Source organism: Aphis gossypii, unplaced genomic scaffold (assembly GCF_020184175.1).
Source record: "Aphis gossypii isolate Hap1 unplaced genomic scaffold, ASM2018417v2 Contig00345, whole genome shotgun sequence".
Lineage (NCBI taxonomy): Eukaryota > Metazoa > Arthropoda > Insecta > Hemiptera > Aphididae > Aphis > Aphis gossypii.
The window spans coordinates 54561-81742 of record NW_026083074.1 but is presented as its reverse complement, the minus strand read 5'-3'; the positions used below and the strand labels follow the sequence as shown (position 1 = coordinate 81742).

The 27182-nt window shown below is 28.7% G+C and overlaps 2 protein-coding genes across 2 annotated transcripts; one reads left to right on the top strand and one right to left on the bottom strand.

The window, feature by feature from the left end:
* Nucleotides 1-769: 769 nt before the first annotated feature.
* Nucleotides 770-2751, top strand: LOC126553856 (uncharacterized; the record flags this gene model as incomplete). Its single annotated transcript, XM_050208969.1, has 3 exons — nucleotides 770-900; nucleotides 2359-2469; nucleotides 2659-2751. Coding segments are annotated over 3 exons (335 nt in total), but the record flags the coding sequence as incomplete, so codon positions are not given.
* Nucleotides 2752-21502: 18751 nt separating this feature from the next.
* On the bottom strand, nucleotides 21503-23277 carry LOC126553855 (piggyBac transposable element-derived protein 4-like). The gene is made up of 2 exons (XM_050208968.1): nucleotides 21851-23277; nucleotides 21503-21782 (listed from the first exon to the last, which is right to left on the bottom strand). Exons 1-2 carry the CDS (start codon nucleotides 23275-23277, stop codon nucleotides 21503-21505), a joined length of 1707 nt encoding a protein of 568 aa, XP_050064925.1.
* Nucleotides 23278-27182: the final 3905 nt, after the last annotated feature.

Genomic DNA, 27182 nt, shown 5'->3' with positions numbered 1-27182 from the left:
GTTAATATTATATTATAATAATATGTCATGGTATATTGTTTATATTATATTTTATTTTGTTTATTAATTTAATTAAACATAGAAGTACTTATTTAAATTGATATAACGCGTGTAAATGGATACTTGGAAAGTCCTATTAAATATTGGTAAGTATTATTTGTTTTGTAGTTATATATATGGTGACCAGATATAAAAATTTAAAAAAAGTATATTTTAAAATTTAGCTTCTCCTCTGTCGTATTAATGTCAATGCTGAATGCATATAGGTACCCATTTTGCCCATATCATAGACCATATGTCATATCTTACAAAAATTGTATTTTTTTTTAATTATTATTATTCCCTATTCAGTGTAGTAAATTGCCAATTCAACAATGCACACAACAGCGTTAAAGCTGATTACATGCTATGATTTATATATTATTACGTTATGATTATAGGCGATTCAACCGCGCGCGTCCGCGTTTTTAAAACGTCGCGATTTTAAATCGCGGACGCGCACTCCTTACACATTACACGCGTGTCAATGCGTTCCTCGCGTTTTAAAGTCTCGCCGCGCTTTCACACTGGACGATTTGTGTGCGTTTTTCAAAAATAAAAAGCGCGCCAAATTTTATTTGAACTATTCAATTCTTTGTACTTTGTCGTTTACTAGGTTAGTACTGCTGTTACCGCCCGTTGTGGATGACTGCTGGCTGATTAATTCGTACTGAACTTAAAAATTAATTTTATTTTGTTTCGTCTACTTTATTTTTTTAATATGGAAAAGCATTTGATGATATTGAAGTCACATACATTATTTATGTATTATATGAGGAACATGAAGTCAGCAAGAAACAAAAAAGAGACAAAATTAAAAGACGACTTAGGGTCTATCCTTTAAATTTAAAAAGACCAATGGTGGCTGTATGTAAACTGCGGCAAAATTTACCTTTTTCTAAAAGTCGATATGTAAACTGCGGCAAAAAAAAAATTAAGATTATACAAACTGCGACAAAACCGATAAGATACATCATACAAACTGGGGCAATTTATTTTATATACTTTCTATATATACTACATGTATATACATATCGTTACGATAATCTATATAAGTACACGTTTATCGTTTAATTAGGTATAATACCTATTCGGTAGGTTAGGGTTAGGTTAGGTTTTAATAACCTAACCCAAATTTTGGAATTTTCTAAACCACGCTTGGCCGAGATGAAAATTACAACCTCGAATAATACTGGTTGGCCATATATTGTGAACCGTTTCGTGTATTCCAATTTCGAAATCAATTACAAACATACTTGGGTTAAGTACAAAACCTTCAGTCAAACATGCATCACGTAACTTTTTAAATAAATGTTCATAAGTCGATGTACGTTTATTAGGAAGCAATGCATATACCAGAGACGTATAAATACCATTTTGAAAGCCATGCAGTACAAAAAACTGATAAAAAAATTTAGTACAGAACTGGAATGTTCCGTCCATAAAAATTTTTTCCATAGAACATAAGTATTTTAAATTTGTGAGACATGTAAATACAATTATATTTGTTTCCTTATCATTAATTAGCAAAAAGTTTTCATTTTTGTTAGTCATAATATTCATATTTATTAGAACTTTATGTACTTCATTAATATCTTTGGGAAGTGGTGGGTGATATTTGGTTTTTTTATTATATAAATTTCTACGAATATATGAAATATCATTAGTTAGTAATTGTGAATCGTTTTCTAAACTACGAAGTTCTTTTCTAATTATTTTGGATGGCATTTCATTTATATTGCTTTCAGATATTTTTCGTTTGATACTATTACTTACTATTTGATGTTCAATTGTAGAATCTGATTCATGACTATGATCCAAAACTAATTTTTCTTGCAGTAGAGTGTTTTCCTTATTGAAGACTAATTTGGCCTTGCGTGTTTTTTTAGTGCATTCCCAAGTTTTATTACCATTTATTTTGGATTCATATTTAAATTTGAATTTAAAATCGTTTAACACTGTTAATACCTTGCCATTCTGGCTAAACATTGTTGAAAATTCCATGACGTTGAATAAAATATATAAAACTCTTAACTACTTTTATTAGGTGACATCTATCACTTGTAAGTAGGTACTAACTAGGGTTATCAAAAGTAAAGGAATCGATAATACCGATATGTTTCGTTAAAACTTAAAAATACATTTGGATTTACCAATTTTTACGCAAGACGAAACTTCACATAATTAATTTAACGATATACATACATAGGTATATATAGTATATATAGAAAGTATATAAAATAAATTGCCGCAGTTTGTATGATGTATCTTATCGGTTTTGTCGCAGTTTGTATAATCTTAATTTTTTTTTTGCCGCAGTTTACCATCTCCCAAAATGGTCAGTTCCAGGTGACATTTATGACCCTTCGTAGTTATCCAGAAGAATTCATAAAATATTATCGAATGTCGATAAGATCTTTTGATGAGCTGGTAAGTAGATATATAAGATTTACATATTATTTTATAAAACAATATAGTGTTTTTAGTATAAAACTGTGAAATTTATATAATTATATAGTTTTTAATATTTTTTTATTTGTTTTTTCTATAAACAAATATATGATTTATGATAGGTAATATTACACAAAATAATAATTCATTTTATTTATATTTATTAAGCTATCGCTGGTTAGTCAAAAATTTTCAAAACAGCACACTGGTTTGCGTATGCCAATACCACCGGAAGAACGTCTGACAGTGACAATGAGGTAGGTATTTCAAAAATAAAAATAAAAAATGTAGAAATAAGTATTTGTTTTATTTATTAATATTAATTGCAATGTTTATACAAATCATGGTGTATTATTGAAATTATTTTGCGGAGAATTATACGGAGGGTAATTGTGTGTATAGCGATGGGTATGTGTGTAGGAGGTATAGAAACATTTTGAGTAACAGTAGAAGACATGTGTGAAAAATGGTCATAATGATAATATTGTTTATTAGTTGAATTAATTGCAGAAAAAGAAGGTTGCGAAATGTTACTGGATTCATCAATGTAGAATTGGTGGAGAAGACTTAATAGTAGAATTTATAATATCTGTAGGCACGTTTTGTGAATCGTTGGTATGGTAATATCCAGGAAAAGAAAAATGTTGCTAAGAAAAGTATGAGTTGGGTTGATTAATTGGTGAATAAGGATAAAAATGAGGGATAGCAGATGTGTTATGTTTAACTCGTTGAATAGCATTTAAAAATTAAATATACTTCATTGATTTTTGGTTTTCGGTTAACGACTTAATTTGAGGGAGTAACGACAATAAAAAATACTTTTCCGGGTCTTCTGGTATTTGTTTCTTGTTTTCTAAGATTTTTAACAACGAGGATCCAAAATTTGATGGGGGAGTCATCTTCAGGGGTTTTTTTTTGTGGCTTATATATTTAACACTTATATATTTTGTTACAATTAAACCCACGTCTTCGTTGTCTCTGTTCCTCAGATGCCTTATTATCACTCTGTTCTACATTACTTTCGGTAATACGAATAAAATAGCTTTATATTATTTATCATTATCATTTACCTATATAGATACAACAATTACATTTGATGATACATGTACAATTATATATTATTATTATATTATTACTAGGGTACGGATTTGAATGAAAATTACATTTTATATAAATTGAAGGGAATTTTTTTGTGAATTTTTAAAAAAATGTCTATTATTAGTCATTAAATCGTATTTTCTTGTTTTTTAGAGCATTCAAATTTGTTCCCTAATTAATTAATACAATAGGTAAATCTAAAATAATATTAACCCGATTTTGTTTTTTTTATTGAAATGTTAGTAAACAAAATTTGGATCCCCAAAGAACTTAAAAATTTAATATAAGGTATCTTATAAATTATTCTTATATAGTTACCACGTTGATGGACAGTCTCGTGGCCGCCGTCCAAAAAAAACCATCCTTAAAACGTCAATTTTCATTACTGCTATGGCAGTAATTTTTTCATTACTGCTATAGCAAAACTGCCCCTATACATCAAACTGTGTGAAGTACGTAATTCGCCTATGCACAAGAATAGTGACACAACACAAAAACATGATTTTTTCAGGAGAGCAGTTAGAAAATTTGAAAAAACTGTTTTTTAATTTATTCGTCTAATTTTTAGGAAAAAATGTATGGATTTTTGAGAAACTGTTTTAATGTTGTACATACAATTAAACTTTTGTTTTGTTTCTGTTTTATTTATAGTTATCATATTTAAAATCATAAAAATAAAAAAAATATTTTACTTATGCCACTTTTCGTGAAAAAACATTATTGGTAAGGAGAATAGAAAAATAAATTTCAAAAGTACCTATTTTATAATATGAAACTTTATTTTTATTTATTTATACTTAAGTAATGATGAATAACAAAAAAATAAAAAATGTAGTAACTATCTGTTATAGTAAATAATATAAAAACAAAATAAAATATTAATTATCAGCCTTTTGATTATAGTTAAAAGTATAAAAATGAAATAAAATGTAATATTAATTATCAGCCTTTTGACTATAGTTAATAATATAAAAACGAAATAAAATATTAATTATCAGCCTTTTGATTATAGTTAAAAATATAAAAATGAAATAAAATGTAATATTAATTATCAGCCTTTTGATTACCTACTTATACTTAATATTAACATAATTTGTATCTTGGTAAATATAATTAGTAATAATAATACCACAATGTTTTGACTATAGATTATTATAAAAAGTAGAATAGTATCTAGGAATTATATTTTTTTCAAATAGAGTAAGTAATCCTTTTTTCTTTTTTCATTTATTGGTAACTTGGAATCATACAATGAAAATAAATGGCCAACTTCATTATTTTCATTACTTCTTCTTGTTATTCTTTTAGTTTCAATTTCTGAAAAATCATCTTCACTAAAGGAAGTTTTGTAAAACATTTTGTTAGGATACAGCTTTTCTAATTTAACTATGCGTAATTCTCCAATTTTCACATTTTGATTTCCAAAAGCTAGGTTTGCTTCCAAACTTTTTATGTCAAAGAAGTCTTCGTGAGTTAGCTCAATGACCTGATAAGGCTGTCCAGTTTTTTTTGATGTTCGAATTAGAGTGAAGTATTGATCTGGGGTATATATTGGACCTCCTTTCAAAGTACGACTGACATTTTTTTCAATTACTGAATGAACGGAATCTCCTTCATTCTGGGTATGTCCTTTGATTAAAAATTTATGAGTAATGCTATTAATAAATCCTAATTTTTTAATTGCATAACGATACATTGCTATCATGAATTGATTTTTCTGTTGGCCACAGCAATTGTCTGAATAAAATACTACATCAATAGATTTACCCACAGCAGTAGCTTTAGGTTCCAATTCTTGTAGATACTTGAAAACACAGGTACCAATTTCATTGACTCCTCTTTGTCCCTCTCCTTCATACCAAACATAACATTGTACATCTTTGGTATCTTTTAAATTACAAATGGTAAAATTATAAACAGATAATTTAGACAAGTAATAAAATCCAGAAGCTTCTCCTCTAGGACATGAAAGTACAGCTTGTAAGTCATACACTGCTACAAATAAACTGTTTTCTAAATTATTTTTATCTTTTTCTTTTTCTTGCCTTGAAAGATCTTTCTCCATAATGTGACTTTCATATTTTTCTTTTAAAATTTCTCTCTCATTTTCATCACTGTTGGTAAAAGCAACACAATCTTCACATTGATCTTTTTTTGGACAAAAAAATGAAATATTATACTCAGTATTAAAAATTTTACTATACATCAGATAATTTGCGAAAGGCATATTCTTTTTTTTACAATCACATACATAGTCTCTGTGTAGTTGGGCCACAGTCTTTGCACCATCAATAAATTCCCTAGTAGAAACTTGGCGACAATAGTGACTTTCAATTCGAGGTATGGTGTCTATGTGTTCCTTTACTGATTTTTTAATGTTTTAATCTAAGTGGAAATGATGCCCATGCTTACCACGAAAGTCAACTGAAAGTATTCCTCCAGCAGTTTTACTGCTCACTGTTCTGATTGGACGGTCTGATATGTTTAATGTCGATTTAAAAAATTGTTTACATACTCTTATTTTATTATTCATAATAGTAAAATAAAATGCGTGATTATTTCCTCGTTTGCTCCCCTCTCTCACATATCTGTATTTAGGAACAATAGTATCCATTGATCTTAATAGAAATTCACGCTGTCTTTGTAAGTCACCTAATGCCCAATAATCAGTAAACAATTTTAACCTTTGATCTTCACTAATTTTTGTTGAACACTGTAGCTTACATTTATTATTACACGGTGGTCCCATTTTTTTCGCAGGTATCACAATATTACTACTAGAGCATGAATTGTATTCTTGACCAGTGTTTCTGAGACGTTTGGCAATTGCTTTTTTCCATATGGTTGGATTAGCTAATCTCTTTTTACCTTTAGTTGTAACTGGTGCATTTTGAACATTATCCTCAATGCTTTGGTGTGTTGATTGACTTGAAGAATTATCACTTGAATTTTTGCTTGTCAATGAACTATTAAAATCCGGATCCTTATCAGAATCATCAAACAAGTATGATGAACTTTGTGAACTATTATCTTTATTTACTGAAGATGACTCTTTAATTAAAATTAAAACAAAACAATTATTACAGTAAATTAATACTATAATAATATGTTAAAAACTATTATTTACTTTGTTCAGAATCATCTATATACTCTGGTGCACATTGTGAACTATCAACTATATTATTGACAAGAGTTGGGTCTTTATCTAAAATAAAAATAAGTTTATAATAGCAACTCTACTTTCAAATTTCATAAAATTATTATAATAAACTATTATTACCTTGTTCAGAATCATCTATATACTCTAGTGCACATTGTGAACTATCAACTATATTGACAAGAGTCGGGTCTTTATCTAAAATAAAAATAAGATTATAATAGCAACCCTACTTTCAAATTTTATAAAATTATTATAATAAACTATTATTACCTTGTTCAGAATCATCTATATATTCTGGTGCACATTGTAAACTATCAACTATATTATTTACAAGAGTTGGGTCTTTATCTAAAATAAAAATAAGATTATAATAGCAACCCTACTTTCAAATTTCATAAAATTATTATAATAAACTATTATTATCTTGTTCATAATCATATTCTGCAGACTTTAGTGCACATTGTGAACTATCAACTATGTTATTGACTAAAGTAGGCTGTTTATCTAAAATTTGACTTTGATTTTCTAGCCAGTTTAAGACTTTTTTTTTGCTGGTTAGATCAATTTGTGTCTCAGAATAATAGGACAACTCTATAATAAATTAAAAAACATTAAAAATATATTTTTGAACCATAATAGATTAATAAGTTGTTTACCATTTTCAGCATGTATCAATTCCCAAGTACTTTGTCCTTGTGTTGAACAGCTTGGATTAATAGTTGTAGATTTTTTTCTAGCTAATTTTAGTATAAGTTTATTTCGACTAGCCTTTGTATTCATCATCCTATAAATATTATAAATAAGTAAAGAACAATGTTACATACCTACTATAAAATTATACATTATCTTATACTTAGGTAGCTTAGAAATTTATAAAAAAATATGAAGAAAATCGTTACAACTAAAAATAATACATAAACGATTTAAAAATAAACTTACTTTTATAATGAAAAACGTCACAACACAAAATATGTCACTATTGACACTATTATTTAAAATAAATATTTATAATATTGTATTAACTCAAAAAACGCCACTTTTCATCATAAACGGTTTGTGTTATCGACAAGTACCGGATCATAACTGATAAGATGTCACTTTTGAACAAAACGGTATACCAAATATGTGATAATGGAAAAGTGACACTACTGCGATCTAGTGGACATTTAAATTATTTTGACTTGTATCATTATTCTATATGAAAGTATACATTCCTAAGAATTGATTTTTGATGCTAACTAAAAATTCATGTTTTTTGAGTTGTGTCATTATTCTTGTGCATAGGCGGTATGTCAAAATATTTAAAATACTGCTATAGCAGTAATAACAAATAAAGTTTATAAAGTTAATCTTTATTAAACATACCTTACACGTTATGCATTGAAATGAAATTTGTTTTCGAACTTTCTTTTTGAAACATACACCGCAGTTTTTGAAGTATTTTTTTCTTTTGTAACTTTCAGGAAGTGGAATCGTTTCTTGAAAGTGTGCATTATCCTGTATAACAATGTCTGATCTCTTGGGTTTTATTTTTTTAAATAATTGATCACAAATTACATCTACAGGAATTTGTATGAAATTTCTAATAAGAGAGTCTCTGAAGTCTTTAAATCTCAAATTATTGAGAGAAAAATGTTTTTTATAAATAAAAAATGTATTCCATATTGTCACGACTAATAAGTGAAATAAGACTTTTTTATATCACCTTGCTGACTTACGAGGGCAAGAATAGTAACTGACTATCTGATCAGCACGATTTACCCCACTCATAAATTCATTGTATTTCACGATTTCAATAAGCTTAAATCTTTCTTGACCATATTTATTTGTTGATAAAATAATGGTTGGTTTATGATAAGTGGTAATGCATACTACATCTCGTTTATCCTTCCATTTCGAAACGTAAACCAATCCTCTTCGTTTCCATACATGTTCACCTTTTTTAAGTTTTTTTTTACTACCTCCTTCGGATTTCCTTTTCTATTATTTCTTAACGTACCTGTTACGTGAGTTTGTTTGTTTAATAATACGTTCGATAGCGTTACGCTGTTGTAATAGTTGTCCATATAAAGACTGTGTCCTTTACCCAAGTACGGAGACATTAGCTTTAATACTAAGCTGTCGATTTTAGAAGTTTGACATGGAACTTGAGAAATTGAATCATTTTTTCCTTTGTACATGTCAATGTTTAATACATAACCATACAGGTACAGAGCTCATAAAATTTGATTCCATACTTTGCTTTTTTCCCCTTAATGTATTGACGGAATCCTAATCTATCAAGATGTAAAAGTAAAGATTCGTCTAATGACAAATTTATATCTGGATAAATAGCTTTTTGAACATTTTGTATTAGAAGTGTATACACGGGATTAATTTTTCGCATCGGTCCATCATCACACACTTCTAAACCGGAATACTCTACAATAAAACAATTTAAAAGCTGCTCAATCCTTCTTCCTGACATTGTTTTTTTAATCAAAGGGTGGCTATATAAGGGGTTATTTGAAAATGCATCGCGTAATACGGAATATTTTACTGAACCCAAAAGTAAACAGATTCCGAAAAAATTTTGCATTTCATCTTTGTTGGTTTCATTGAAAAATGTTTTACGAGAATATTTACTGTGAGGACGGTTGACTGCTTTAATTTTATGACCATAATTATTTGTAGAATTCACAATTATATCAAAAATTTCGTCAGTCCATAAAAGTTTAAATAAATCTATTGGTGAATCTCGAGCAGATTCGGGTACATTTATTTTAATCAAATTAGAAATTTCTGAAAATTTACGCATACTCGCATTTTTTGTTTCCCCTCTGCATCTTTTTTCTTTTTAACTACTACCAAAGGAAAATTAAACGGTGATACCGAGTCACGTATAATATTAGCTTCCTTCATTTCTTTTATTTGTTTCTCTATTTCATCTTGATATGCATATGGTAGCCTATATGGACGTATATTTATCGGTTTAACGCACCTAGGAGTGTTAATTTTATGCGTAACTATATCAGTAGCACCTAATTGATCACCTTCAAAGAAAAATAAATCAGAAAAACGGCTACAAAGGTCTATTATACTATCACGTTCCTCGTTGTTAAGGTGTTCCGTTTTAATAGTTTCCTTAATTTTTCTAATTTTATTATCCGCGTATTTTTCTTCGTTAGCAATAAAAACACAATCATTAAAAGGTTCAAACTTAAGATTACTCGTGGTTAATTGATCGATAATAAATGGTTGCTCCGATATATTTACTATATTACTTATAATTTTATCGCCTTTTACCGGACTGATACTATTAGCTATAATTACGTCCTCGTTAATCTCGTATTTTTTTATCGTAATATTTTATTACGTAATTATTGTAAAACGCAGTTACTTCGCGGTGGAACAATTAATGCGTTATTATCTATTTCTTTTTTTTTAGGTATTATTAATATTTCCTTATCCCAATCTAAGACGACTTTGTTTAATTTCAAAAATGTTATGCCTATTATACCTGCTTCAGGTATTGGAAAATCATCGTATACAATATCGAATTTAACTGTAAAAAGTTGTTTGTTAATGTAAATTGGAATTACCACAGATCCTACTGTTTCTACTGGACTTGCATTAATGCCTTAATCTTTTTTTATCTTTTTCATTCACGATTATGTGCCCTTTTAAACTTGAAATTTTTATAATGTGCATTTCCGAACCACTATCAATTAAAAATTTAATTTCGTTTTTAACAAATTTATCCGAAAAACACGTAATATGTTCCTGTGTTATTGGTGTTATAATACGAACGTTACTTCCCGATTGTATTTCACTGATAGACCTATCGTGATTTTCCTGACCATTTCTTTCTACGGTTTTATCTTGTTCGTTACGTTTTAATTTACGACACTCACTTATATCGTGATTCGCTTTTCTACAATATTTACAGAATTTACTAGGATACTCGCGTTTAAATTCGGTCTTTGGACTTTGTCCATTATTCGGATTCCTGAAAGTAGCTAATTTATGCTCGCTTGTTCTACATTCATTAGCATAATGACCAAATTTCTCACAACGATGGCATTTAATCGCGCTTTTATCTCTAGTGTTTTTTTTTATCAAATTTATTATTTTTATAATTCGGTGTTTTGTTATACCCGTTTATGCTATTATAAAATTCTGTTGTTGTTCCCTCTTCCATTGCAATTAAAACGGCTTCTTCGAAACCTTGTATGTTACTCGCTTTTAATAATAAACCGATAGTTTGTGGGATACCCGCTATGAATACGTTTAGTGCGTGAGCTCGCACTGTTTGCGCTATTATTTCTGATTCCGGTGCGTCCCTACCTACCGTTAACGCGTTCATTAATTCATGGGCTGTTTTTTCAATTCTAATAGAAAAATCGTTAACTGATTCCTTTGCGTTCTGACGCATTTGACTTAATTGTACTTGTAAGTAAGACACTGAATGTGCCGATCCAAAAACGTTTTTAAATAATTTTTTTAATTCATCCCAGGTAGTAATTTTTTTATACCTCACGGCCGATAATGCTTTACCCGTTAATTGTGCCAGTATCGCTTCTAATATATTAGGTTTAATAGCATCGGAAATATTGTTAAAAATGAACTCGCATTTAGCCACGAAAGAAATTAAATCGGACTCTGTTCCTCCCGAAAAAGCAGGAACCAATGCGGTTGCCCCTTGTAAATTTAATTTTTCTGGGTTAACCATTTTTATTTTAAATGTTTCCGGGTTATATGATACTACTTGCCAATTTGTGGTATCTCTGTCAGACATACAATATACTATAACAATATATTATTCAAATGACTTACAGAGCTTGCATCTTTAACCGTGGATCGTTTGAAAAGTTGACTTCCGTCCTTCTGGAATTTGATTTCTGTCATCCCTGGACTAGACCGCTTGCTTGAATGCTCTCTGTTCTCCTTCCTGTCGTGAACGTGGTTTCGTCGGTGGGTCTCAAAGTACTTATTTTTGATTTGACTCAAAAAATTTTCGTTTGATGAAGTATGACCCCACACCTGACACCAAATTTTATGTAGTAACCAGTGATGGTTGCTGCACGCTTCTTTTACGACGAATGCACGTTCCGTCGTAGGTTGGAGAGATGAGGTATATAAGTTAAACAATAGATTAATAAGATATTTGATACGTTTATTAACTTGTTAAAACAATAAATGAAAAGGCTTTCGTTAGCGTAAGCACAAGTACTTAACTACCGGAGAGCAAATGACAACACTGACTAAGTCTAACTGACTCTTAACTAACTCTAATTAAATCTATGATGAGGACTCATATTTATATGGAATATGCCGTGATGGAGAATCGGATGATCTACGTCTATGAAGTGTCGTGATGTGTTTAATCCAATCAGGAAACGACATCAGTGGTCCGATTCGGTGGCGTGATATAGTTATAGGCCACTGGACTTTAGAACTACGTTTTTATACTAAAAACGTCGGTTTACTACAAGTGTTAGACCCATAATAACACCAATAATAATAATAATAAATGAATACCGGCCAAGGTGTTATAACAATATTTAGTGGTGAATATATATTAATAAGTGATAAAATAAAAAATATTGAGGAGTTAATTGAGCGTTTGAAGGATAAAAATAAAATATCAGATAATTGCTTTACAATGCTTAAGGTGGGTTCTTATTATTAATTATATAGGAGAATTCACCAAATATGCTCAATCTATTTTCTAATCTAAATTTTGGATATTTTGTACCACTTATGGATTATCTTATGGCGATAAAATCATCTGTATGTAATTCATATCAAAATTCAAACTTATGTTTCAACTTGTTGAATAAGTTTGAATTTTGATTTAGATTCATACAAAAGATTTTATCGCCATAAGATACTGTTAACTTTGAAGTTTGTATTGCCATAGAAAAATTTTTAAGACAAGTGGTACAAAACATTTCAAATATTTGAAAGTATAGTCTTTAAGTGTATTCAAAAATTGCAAAAACTAGACTTTAAATTATTTCATTATTAAGAGAAAAATGTGGCTTTTTTTACGATATTTTTAATAGTATAAGACTATATGTATGTAAAATGTTAAAATTTAAGAATACTCGTGTCTCACATTATCCTATAGAGAAAACAATAATAATATAAAAAATAATTATCTATTATATATTACAAACAATAAAAATATCTATAATATTAGACTTTTTTATCAGTATAAAATACATATTATTATATCATATATTATACTATATTATTTTGTGTAAAATATACAATATAATTACATACTTGAGTCTGGTTTTGTTTATTTATTTTTAGGAAACTGTTCTTAATGTAGAGTTTCAAATTTTAATGAGACAATTAAAACTGAAAACTTCAAGAACTATTCTTTCAGAAATCCGTTCCTTTGCCCTGACATTAAATTTTTATCATTAGTAGCCTATGAGTATGTACGTAAAACTTTCAAAATTTTGCCTCATCCGAGTACATTAAGAGGTTGGTATTCTTCAATTGATGGCAAACCGGGTTTCACAGCAGAGTCTATAAACACCATAAAAATTAAGGTTGATGAATTGATGAAAACCAAAGGAAAAAAATTAATATGTGCCTTATTAATGGATGAAATGTTTATTAAAGAAGATTTACATTTTAATAATGATAGAATTCAAGGGTATGTTAATTTAGGTTTAGATACAAGACTTTGATGGCTTACCAAAGGCAAAAGAGGCGCTAGTATTTATAGCAGTGGCTATAAATTCACGTTGGTAAGTTCCTGTTGCCTATTTTCTAATCAATGGAATGTCTGCTCAAGAAAAGGCAAATTTAGTTAATATGTGTTAGACCAAACTTAATGATATTGGTGCTTCCATTAGAACACTAACATTTTATGGAACTGCTGCAAACTTCTCAATGGATCGTTGTTTAGGTGCGAACCTTTCAGCTGATTCAGATTCCACATTTTTCAAACATCCAGTCAACAATTCATACGGTACGCAACGGCTGCCAGTACAAAGTACAGGCACCGCAGTGACCGGTCTACAACTTTATCAACCACCACTACGGGTGATAACGAAGCGACACCGTCGACTCTCCTTCGATGCCGCAAAGGCTTAGGCGGGATGGGAAGACAAGTCGCGCCGGACGAGTGCCGGCCGCCGAGTGCGCTAACCGTATTACGGAAAACTTACCGTTCCGCAAGCCCGACGCAACATCACTTTTTTTTTACTACGACCAAAACGGTGAAATACTGTGATCGCACATTTTGGTTTTTGTGTTGCCGTTTATAATTATCATTACTTTTTTTGTGTTAATCACGCCCCGTGCGTTCATCAAATAAACCTGCCGCTAAGGCAGATAACTACCACCCGACGTTTTTTTTTTTTTTTTTTTTTGTTTTTCATACGTCACCTGTCGCGACCGAGCTGTGACAACCAGCCGTCAACCAGTCCGCGTCACAATGACAATGTGCATATATTCTTAGATGCAGCGCACATGCTGAAGTTATGCAGAAATGCTCTTGGAGACTGGAAACAGTTAAACAGTTATATGATAAAAATGAAAACCCAATAAAATGGCAATATTTTGAAAAACTTGTAGCAATACAAGATGGTCTTGGGCTCCATTTTGCCATATAAAAATTAGAAACAGACACCTCAATTATTTTAAAGAAAATATTATGAAGGTGAGGTTAGCTGCACAAAAATTTAGCCAAAATGTGGCTGATGCAATGACCTACTGTATAAATAATTTAAAACTAACAGATTTTAACAACTGTGCTTCAACTATCACTTTCTGTATCAATATCAACAACATTTTTGATTTTGTAAACACCCGAAATTAACCAAATAAAGCAGAATATAAAAAGCCATTAAAACTTTTCGATAATACAAATATTCAAACTTTTATACAATCATCAATATCATACTTGCAAAATTTGAAGTGTAAAGATGTTAAACAAAATAAATGAATACCTTTGGTTCAGTCTTCACGAAAAACAGGATTTGTTGGACTTTTACTATGTTTAAGAAGTATATCTCATATCTTCATCAGACAGATATGTTTGAAGATGGTCACTTGGAGTACTTGCTTACTTATAAGCTCTCACAAGACCATTTGGAGATGTTTTTTTCTGCAGTGAGGGCTAGGGGTGGATTTTCTAACAATCCTATTGCTGCTCAATTCAAAGCTGCTAATTGTATGAATATAGATCTAATACCAATACTGTCAATTGGTTCAACCAAGATAAAAAAAAACCCTAATTCATTTATAGACATACTTTGTTATGAAGATGGTGAAAGTTATGTAAATGATAATTTTGATGACATTAAAAACGGCCTTAAAAATTTCTTAAATAATTTTTATATTGACAAAATTGATATGTGTGTCACGGATATAGTGGAATATATAGCCGGCTTTGTTGTGAAAAAAACTAAAAATTAAAATAAACTGTAACGAATGTGTAAAAGCACTTTTGAATGATTCATCAAATATCTTTTTGTTGAATATAAAAAATCAAGGAGGCCTAATTAAATCTTCAACAGATGTTGTAAAGCTATGTAAATTATCTGAAACAATTTTTAAAAGCCACCAAAATGAAATTAAATGTAAGGAAAATATAATTTCTTATTTAACAATAAAATCTTCATTGAAAATTCAGATATCTACCATATTTTTAAGTCTTTTGGTACATATACATATACATATGATCAGTCTCCCTTAGATAATCACCTATTACAAATAGTTACATTAATTTTTAAGACATATTTTACACTACGTTTGCACCATCACAATAAAACTTTTAGTCAACCTTCTGAAAGAATTCGATCTCATCTAACTAAAACCATTCACTTCAAAGGTCAGTAAGAAATTATTATTTTTAAGTGTCTATATAAGTTTTTATTGTTTTGTGAATAATATAATAATATACGTTTTTTTATTGTTTATTTCCAATAATATTGTAAGCATTTTGTTTTATGTACTTTGGGTCAAATACCTGTATTACATTATTAATAATTTTGTTTATACCTTATTTTGAATAATATCTTAAGTATTTTGTTCTATTAAGTTTGTAGTTTGGATTATTTAAGTTTGAATTGTAATACCTATTATGTTGTTTGTATATAATATAATTACACACGTGAATATTCATTGTATGTTTATTTCAAATTTAAAAAAAGAAATATAAATAAGAATCTCAAGTTCCTAATAAATTATTGGATTTAATTATTAATCTAATTCTAATAAGTAATAATCACATTCAAGAAATTAGAAAAAAAATTATGAGCATCATTTAGTCATTCTTACCTTGGTATGATCATTAATTATAATTTTATTACATGAATTGTTTTTTTTTTTTTTTTTTGACAAAATAAGAAGCAAGTGTTTTTCTTTTTTTGTTCCATAGTATAACTTCACGTTTGAATAATAAAAAGGAACAATAATACAAATATTTCATATTAATAATGTGTACCTATAACAATTATTAAGATTTACTAATTGGCTTCTAGTGACAGACTGACAAGTGACAATAAAGTATAAACGATTAAATACGAACTCGCATACGGCTATATTATATACCTAGTCAATGAAAATTATTTATAGAAAAAAGTATGGTTCACTAATCACTATTCAGGAATCTATTGTGCATTGGCACGAATGTGTTCACGATAACAACCCGCATGTCTTATTTTAAGAATCAGAAATACAAGCATAATTATATTAATTAAATCTGTGATCTGCAACAACTTAGCATAATACATCTAATTAATTATAGGTATATTTAAACTACTATTTATTAATCAAAGTAAACAAAATTGTTTGCTTTGGAATGAGAGTATAGTTAACCATTACTTTCATCTAATGTTACCAATAAAAAAAAAAATATTGGGGGATCTGTCCCCTAATCATCTCTTTAATTACGCCCCTGATGCAAATATGCTACAAGTCATCTGCCCTAATAATGCATAATGCCTATGATTCTGAATTAAGTCTACTTTAAATATTTCCGTTTTACTGTTTATTCCATGAAATTTAATTTGTATTCCATGAGTGCCCACAAACCTGTGTCTATCTCTCTCGCTCAATGTAGGCTGACTGATTCCCGTGTTGTGATTATAGGAAAGCGCAGTCTATTCTATTATATCTATGACGTGTATTGATGGACGATGGACAGAGAATGATTTAATTTTATTAAAAATAAAATATTTGATTAGCAATAAAATAATCTTGTCAATAATGTCAATACAATTCTATGAAGAAAATTATTTTAAAAAGTTATTTAAATATAATGTTACTCCTTCACACCCGCAATACCTGTGGTAGAAATCGTACGATAATCGTATTATTAGATATAAAAAAATCATTCATAATAGTAACTGAATAACTGATAAGAGCATAAAACACTCAATTTCAATAAAAGATAATATTTTGAATGAAAATAACGTTTTAAAAAGCATTTTGATGTTGAATATTATAATAGACTTATATTAAAAGGATGTCAACGCATCGTTTATTATTTCTTTGACCTTTGCGCAATATAAACAAAACGGATTTACGAAAAATTATTTTTTTATTTTTTTTAAGTTAGCTTAGATTAAAACCACAGATTATAAAAATTATAGAGAATAATATTTTTGGGAGTAAGACCAATCCTTACGAGAGGCCACTGCATGTCTGCATGTATAGAAGGTTTAATAAGCTATGCATTCCAAAGTCGCTCGCTACGTTCGCGATTTACCTTATTTATATTATATTTTAATATCAACATTTAATATATGTCTAAGAAATGAGACATATGAGACATAAGTCACATATTTATATTACTGTTTTATTAATTGTATAGGTACATAATATAGATGTAGTATATTTATATTATTTTAGTTTTCAATAATTATCGTTTTCATTTTTACAATAGAAGATAGTTCTATACAAAAATAATTCATGTACTAAGTTATATTTTTATTATAATATATTAAAAAATATAAGTACCTATAGTAAAGAATATTACAATAATTGTATACGCTTTTTCATAAATACAAATGTACTTATTACATTATTAAAATTGGTTGTTCGTACTAGTATGTTGCTTTCTATGCTCAATATTGCTAAATTTGTAGCTGGTCTTTAGTAACATGCATTATGTTACCTATATATTTATGTGAACAACAGCATGTGTATGTTTTGTATAGATTAAGGCAGCCGCGCGTACTGTACGAATGTTTTTCGATTTAAGTATACTATATTATTGTTGATTTGCGGAGGCAGGTGCGTTCCCAAGGGGAGTGCGAAGAAGCATTCGCCTCCCCCATAACAATTTTTAATATATAAAATTATAAAATATAATTTTATATAAGCTTATTTATAATGTAAATGCATTATAAAAAAAATAAGTCAATAAAATTGAATTAAGTTCACCCAAACTTTTGAAAAATACATATAGGGTAGTTATTTATTTAAAAAATAGGTTCGCCCCCCGCCCTCTTGAAAACTGTCTAGGGACGGCACCGGCCGTACCATTTCATACACGATATTTATACTTCAATACCCAGTCTTCACGTTTTTCTATCATCATAATATACTTGTACATTTATAATTATATTTTTATAGAAATGTTCTTGAGTCAGTGTACATTTTATAAATTACTATTATTAATATTATTATATAAATAAATTATTATAATATTTCATTTTTGATTATTGTAGTATTGTACATATTGTAACGTGCCACGCACAAGCAATTTAATGATGTAGTGTAAAATGGATTAATTGTAAAAAGTGAAGACTGTTGAAATATTTTCTAAGTGTTTTTTTTTGAAAAATATTCTAAGTCCAGGAGACATAAAAATTGAACTGAGTGACGTGAAGATGCTCGCTCTAACTCTGGTAAATCACGTCTGAAATGCGCCTATTCAGGGCTCCCTTATATATCATCCAGGGACTCCCGCGGTACCTTCAGGTCCCTGATGGTCAGCGTCAGCTGCATCCGCTTCTTCCCACGCTTTGCGTTATCTGAGCGACGCCGTGCGTCAATTATACATCTATATATTCTATCGGGTAGTAATTGTGTATCTATAATATTCTACCGGGTGGCAAGCGTACGTGCGATGATCTGTCTTTGACCATGAACGATGTCGCCACATAATATAATTGTTATAATATAATATTGCCGATACGGCCAGTATTCTCGCGCCACTCCGCCGCCGTTGATGATCGACAACTGTTACGTTAATGTGTTAATTGTTCACGGTTACACTACTCACTTTTAGAATCCTATTATAAGAATATTCGTTACACCCGTATCGTAATTATAAAAGTGTTTGTTGCACCCCCAATGTTTAGGTTATTGTTGGCTACAATATGTAGTAATTTATATATTATATTTAATATAAGTATCAAAGCACGTTGCAATATTGATGTAGTTTGTAATTTTGAGGGGCCACATATTACTGAGAAAAAAAACTTTGGTTCAACTGACTGTTGACTTCCCAAACCCGTCTCTGGGACTAGAGCCGCCCCTGTCGCCTAGGTGTATCTAAAATTTTTTTAAGCTTTCTATTATACTGATTTTACTTTTTTTTGTGTGACAGTAACATGTAAAAAGGAGGTATTTATATTACATCCTCCTTGAGCTATGGTACTTTATTATATATATATTATGAGTAAATAAGCAGCTTATTTACTGAATTAATGACCAAATTACTAAAAACATTATTATATGTAAAAACACACCTTATTTATAAATAATTCAATGGTTTGGGTTTTTGCATATTCCTTTTCAAAGGCGTAACCAGGATTTTTTATGGGGGGGGGGGGGCTAAATAATTTTAACTCTTGAATTATTTAAAATCAAAAACAACAACAAAACAAAAATACTGATAACATATTAACGTTTATTTGACGTTAACGTATTTACTATTTTAAATAATTAAAACTTGTAAGACAATTTCCATATTTAAATTAAAAAAGGTTGGGCAAGTGGGTATCGTTCTGCTATTTAGTAGTGATGGAGAGTAGGTCACTATGATGGATGTGTTAAATTTGAATGCAATGACAAGTACATAGTATCATTGTATACGAAAAACGATTCTAAATGGAGATGATTTGTCAATCAAGAATAATTAGTAGGATATATTATATTATTAGCTATATTTAAATTTTAATATATCGTTATTTTACGCAATTTCGTAAAAAATTAAATTTTTTGAGCTCATACAATTTTTTCTGAAATTGTTATTCACCCTGGAGTTTTTTTACAACTATTTGAAGAAAATGTTGCGGAGAACCTTGTATTGGGGGTTTTAACCTTAGGTATAAATCACAATAATTTAATGAATTTTTAAATTAAAAATTACTTGTAAATTTTCGAGATTTTGACATATTTCGTAAACATTTGAACTTTAAATGCTTATTAAAAAAAAATTGTGACTAACGATATTTGATTTTTTTACTACGATAAGTAAAACTTGTAGTAAACCTTCTATTAAATTTTAAAGGGTTATTTGAATGCCAAATTTTTTTTATCGGCATTTCAAATAAAAAGACTTAGTAAAATTGAAAATTTAATCGTAAATAGATAACGCTAATATAAATACTTGGTGGAAATTTCAAGTAGTTACAATGATTAATTTTTGAGTTACTGCAAAATAAAAAAATCAATTTTGTCGAAAAACTAATTATGAGTAAAATTTTCCATTTTTCCATTATGTTTTTTAGAGTTTTTCGTGACGCTATGAAAACTACTGGACATTTTGACTCACCAAAGTATAATATAGATTCATTTTACTTTTTTATTTTCTGATGAAGTAGTATATAGTTATTTCTATTCATAATTTATGGTATTGAGTGATATTAAATAGGTCAATTCCGTTACTACAAAATCATAGGTTAGAAATATGATTAGGTGTTAAGTTTAAATTAAATGATTAATTATTGTATACAAAAACTATTCTTAGTGGTAACGTCAGCTGGCTATCAGCCTATATGTTACCAAGGAATATTTTTATATAAACTATACAAGTATATGGTTAGGGTATCCTTTGAGGATTTAGTATTTACCATAGGCGCAATTTCAATTAACACGTTCAATGCCAACATTATTCTGGCGTATTACGCTACACGCCACGCTAATATTTGAAAAACATGGACGCCGTCGGATACGTGACGACGCCGGCCATACGGTGTGGCGATGCATCATATGGCCGACGTCGGCACGTATCCGACACGCTATGTGCTAAAGCATTTATTTTTTGAATTGTAAATAATAATACATATAATATTATACTTATATATTTATTTTTAGTATAATTATCAATATAAATATATGTATAATTATTATTTTAAAGATTTTGATATCATGAAAGGTAAATTATTATTAGAATTTAAAACACGATGGTTTTATTTTTTGATATAAAATATAACGAATGATAAGACACATAAAAAATAACAAATACTTATAATGTTTTAATAACAATTCTAATAGTAACAAATTAATATAATAATATGATCACAATATAAATATCAAAACAAATATTATAAATCATTGCAAATGAAAAGTAGACTAACCTTCGTCTATAAGTAATAAAATAATGAGAAAACAAATATTATAAATCATTTAAAATGCAAAGCAGACTAGCCTTCGTCTATAAGTAATAAAACAATGAGAAAACAAATATTATAAATCATTTCAAATGCAAAGCAGACTAGCCTTCGTCTATAAGTAATAAAATAATAACAAAAAAAAATAAAAGTAAAAAATAATTAAACGAAATTATAACGATTATTTGTGAAACTCTTTGAAGCATTGTTCCAAGCATAACCCTGGTTCATCCTCACATTGATCACAGTAATATATAGTTTCTTTTCGTATTTTTTTATCAGCACAAACCTTACAGCGTTTTTTATAATATCTATTTTTTTCGTTTTTTTCAACTTTTTTGGGTAAATGTGCTTCAGTTTTTTTCACCTCAGAATTTTTCTGTGTTTTATTGTCTTTTTTAGGTAATAAACTTTCAATAACTGAGATCCTGTAGTCGTACAGTGATATTTTTTTTACGTTTCTATTATATAGAAAATATGAATTATTAACAATAAATGCATAAAATGCACACCAATTTTTTTATACCACCTCAAGGATTTCCTTTCACAGGGGTAGTATGATGCCATTTGATCCTGGCGATCTATTCCTGACATATTTTCATTATATTTTTTTACGATTATAGGTTTCTGTTTTACTTCTGTCCTAGAACTAACTTCACACATTGAGTGAGAAAATTCAGAACTAATCATCAGAACATCTCTCTTGTCTTTCCATTTTAGGACACAAATACCCTCTTTTGTGTACCGATATATAGACTCTCCTTTTTTCAATTTTTTATCAATAACATCTTTAGGGTTGTTTTTGCGGTTTGATCGTAGAGTTCCTGTGACAAATGTTTTTTTTTCTAACAACAGTTCTGATAGATGGACACTATTATAATAATTATCCATAAATAGTGATCGGCCTTCATAAAATAATCCATTCATAAGTTTAAAAACCACATACTCTGTATGACTCATAGTATTAGATATATCATGACCTTGTCCAGAATAAACCATAACCCTGTGTATAAAACCCCAGGGTTCAGTCAACATATATGATTTTACGCCATATTTGTGTCGTTTGTTTTTAATGTATTGGCGAAATACCAAACGCCCACGCCATAAAATCATAGATTCATCAATAGATAAATTTTTAGACGGTTCATAAACTTCTTCCATTTTTGAATTAAAATAATTCAAAACACTCTGGATTTTATATAACCTATTATGAGGAGTAGGTTCTCCTTCTTTCGGATTACGAGTGAAATGCAATGCTCGTAATATTAACATGAATCTGTTACGACTCATATATTCACGAAAACACGGAATGTTGAAAAGTCGACTGGTTTTCCAATAATCTTCCAATCTACTTAATCTAATTGTTCCCATATGAAACAATAAGCCAATAAAAATGTCCATTTCTTTTCTGTTAGTATCCACCCAATTATTTATTCTTGCACTTTCGTGTGTTTGATTTAAAAAAATATCAAGTGCATATGCATTTGTTTCCTCAACAAGAAGATCAAAAAAACTATCAGTAACTAATAATCTAAAATAATCAATAGGTGCGTTTCCTTTGGGTACACATTTCAAACCTGGTGTAGCTGTAAATGGAATATAGTTTGCATTTGCAGGATCAGATAACCAGGAAGTTTCATAATTGTTAGGCTCTTTTCTAAGACTATTATTAGAGTTATCAGTCATCTCATTCATCGTACTACTATCTACATACATATAATGAGAATCATTATTTGAATTACCTTCTTCAACTTCTGCCATGTTATCGAAATCATCAACCAAACTGCCCTCAAAATTATCATCAGAACTGCCATCAAAATCATCCTCCGATGACAACCATTTATCATTTTCCAAAAGCAATAAGAGTTCTTCGTCGGTTAATATTTTAGTGTTTTTTGTTTTATTACATATAGGACTTCGAGATCGCTCTCTAGATGGACCAGGAGGAAGATCCATTTGTATTATTGTTAATTAAATTTGTTAATTTAAAAAAATAAGGTCGGGTGTTAACGAATTACGAATTTGTTATCATATTACGTTCACCTAATCATGTATATAATTATTATGATACATACGACATGAACATACGAACAATAATTGTGGAAATATTGACGTATAGATTGTTTTGTCGATGCATTTATTACATTTTTCTGAAAAAAAAAGAATATTGATAGCATTGGACGATAGAAAATAACATGTGTTTTGTATCAATACATGGTTATAGATAAAACGTTCCCACAATCAACAAAAAGGCGGAAACTAAAAACCAATTGTACCAACTTATTTAAAAATATATACTGAGTCGCCAACACAAATATTATAGTCATACACTTAAAGCCGAGTATTTTATTCCACTATAATAATACATATTATAACGTTTGTCGGACACGCTCCGACACCTACCAGGCGCATCGGTATCCAGTGTCGGAGCATATCCGACGTCGGCATTGAACGTGTTAATTTTCCGGGCATAACGTTGAATCACTACTAAATGAGATATCATAAAAAATATTTGAGGGTGCTAATTTTAAAATTGCGAGTGATAATACAAAGCGCCCCCTAATTGCGCCTTTAGTATTTACCCATTAGACGCAGTGGGGGGAGCATTAACAACCGATCGAAAACTTTTGTTTTTACATTTTTTCTGAATCCTAAAAAAATTATTAAAAATCATGAGGTTTATGATAATACAATACAATACTTATCATTAACATTTGCAAAATATACATATGAATAATGAATATATACTATTGTTATATGATAAAGGATTTAACTTGTGATAGGTGTTAATTTTTATTCAATTTCAATAGACTAGGTACTAGTTGTGATTAGCTTTGTCGGTCACTATTCTTCGCTATTATTGCTTGCACCAATTCGCGATCTACAAAAGGTAAATCAATTAATTATAATGAACTTGGGGTTAGGAATATTTATAATACTATATTACTTATATATTATAATTTTATTTATAAAATTGAACTCAGTGTTTAGTTTTATATTTTTTTCAACTCATTAATATTATTCACGTTAACGGTGTATAAGTAAATAGGTAGAATTAATATTTAAAACTAGTGGAGTAAACCGACATAGTCACTTTACTAGTACATAGTCATTTTACTATTAATTATGGTTAACACATAGTAAAGTGATGTATTGACTTGTTTACGCATGTAGAAATATGGGATAGGTGAACCAGTTTTCAATTCTACGAATTAATTGCACGGAAAAAAAAAATTGGTTTCTCTGACCATTTAAATGGTCTCCTTAACCATAATTACAGGTTAATATAGGAACAATCTATTTAAAAAGTTACAAGTACTAAATAGATTTAGTTAATTATAAATAGTTGATTTAAACATATTATCTGTGTTACTCCAGCTACAAATATACAATTGATTTGATTAATGCAATACAGTTGATTTAATTAGTGTAATAAGTTAACCATACTATAATGTAATTTTATTTAGTAGGTTTAACTGAATGTTGAGAGTTGATGGTACTAAAAAAAAAGTTTGTTTCTACAAATGATTAAGTGAATTTGACTTTTACAAGTAATTATAAAAACTGACACAATTTTAATATCTTACTTACAAAATAGTTGGTTCAACTAGTGGTAGTTGGTAAACGATACTACGTTTAATTGGTTGTGTATTCCAATTAAATACCTATGTATATACTCTTGAAATATACTTTTTAAATATCTAGTACATAACAATATTGCAATATTGTAAATTATAATATTTATTAAATTTGATATTTCTGCTTATATCTTATATCCAAAATTTTAAATTGAACAATATATTACACAAATTTTTTTTTATTGAAAATAAAGTATGTACAAAATGTAATGTTACAAAGGTACAATCTTAATAATATTTTAACACAGTTTATTATTTACATTTTAAAGTAATATAGGTACACAGTTAAAATATAATTTTACATATTTACAATCTTAATAATATTATTAATGCACAGTTTTTGATTTTTGATCAATATATATAGGTACAGTTAAAACGTTATTACAAATGTAAAATTTAATATTTTTTAACACTATAGTGAATAAGTAAGAAGTATACTTATTATTTTAAATTTAATAGTAGGTATATACAGTTAAAATTGAATGAAAAATATGTACAATTTTAAAAATATTATTATTTTATTGTTTAAAAGTTATATACACTGTTCCTTTGGTATTTTTGTAGGAAGAACAAGGATTAATAAAATGAGGTATCGTGTTACATGGAGTAAAAATTAAAGATTGCTGTATATTTTGGTCAGTTACTTCCCAGCATTGGGAATGGTCACTGAATTTTAAAGTTATATATTTATGACATAAAAAATATGGGTTGCTTTGATTATCGAAAAATAAAATATGTTTAATAACTACAAAAATAGGAATATTTTCAAAATCAAGAGCTAAACACATATCACGTTTATAACGTGTTCCTTTTATTTCAACCCATGACACAAACTTAGCAGTATTCTGTAGATTGTCAATAAGCGATTTATCAGAAGAAATGTCAATATTATTTTTAATGTTACTTATAGTTGAACAGGATAAATTTATAACCCTTCCAAATTGCAGACTATTTAATAAGCAAGTATTAGAAAAAAATGTATAAGCAAGTTTCAATTGGTGCTTATGACTTAATGTTAAGCAAATATTTTTTCTACTGGTAATGGCATTAGCTGTAATTTTCGACTCTCTGTGCTTTGATTCAAAACGCATAGACCATAAATGTATTAATGGTCCAACTTTTTCCATTACTCGCGGATAATGCAAAAGATGATGGTATTTTGGTTTAAGATTAATATCAAAAAGTTTTAAAAACAACTCATGATGTTCATTAATTAATATTTTTAACAATAAATGACAATCATTCTGAATACATCTTGAAGTAATAATATCTATTATTTTTTTTAGGATCACATATAACTGCCAAATGTCTGATGATGTTGGTACAAGATCTCTTATTATCTGACCGAAAAACCGCACAAAACAAAATAATTCACTTGCAGACATTTTTAATTTGGCATTTTTTAAATAATCCATAGATATTAACTGAGGTCGGTTTTGAATATTAATCGGACCATAATTAAAATATTGTATTCGATTGTTTAGAGTATCAAGAGAATAATATTTAAATTTAATAATAAATTCTAGAATAATTAAAGACATATCATAATTTCTAACTCCTTCGAATACGTCATGCATTATATCAACACTTAAGTTTTCAGTAACGTGAAAATTTGGTAGATCGTGCCATACACAAGGTCCTTTCAATCCTGTTAATGTTACACTATTTAATTCCAAATCTTTTTTATAATTATCTTTATTTCTCATCTTTGAACAGTCTTCTACGGTCAAAAAGTTACATTCTGATTTGTTACATTTACAAAATCTACAAGGATAATTACACATGAAACTTTCAGTAAAATTAAAAATTGAGTGCAACCCTAAATTGTCACCTAAAATTAAACATAACTGAAAATAAATTTTATAATTTACATTAAGAACTGTAATTTGAATTCCATTTTGTTCTAGATCCTTTAACTCTTTTATAAGTCTTTGAAAAATAACACGATTCCCAAACTCAACTCTATCATTTGAATTAAAAATTAAAGCAAGATAAATATTATTTAATGTGGAAGAGAATTCACTAGGTAAACATGGGCTAAACGATATGTACACTGCTCCAATTTTTTTTTTCCCAGCATGAGATCCCAAAGGATTGTTTGTTTCATAATCATCAAAATAAAGAAAATATGGAATGATTATTTTACTTGGATAAAGTTTTCGATTTTCTTTCCAAAAATCACACTGTACAATACTATTTATAATACTACCATCACTTGAATAA

Excerpts from the sequence above, each read along its gene's own strand:
- LOC126553855 (XM_050208968.1), bottom strand. The coding sequence starts at position 23,277 with ATGGATCTTCCTCCTGGTCCATCTAGAGAGCGATCTCGAAGTCCTATA. Across the intron at positions 21,783-21,850 it reads TGTGAAAGGAAATCCTTGAG|AAACGTAAAAAAAATATCAC; the intron begins GTGGTATAAAAA and ends TCTATATAATAG.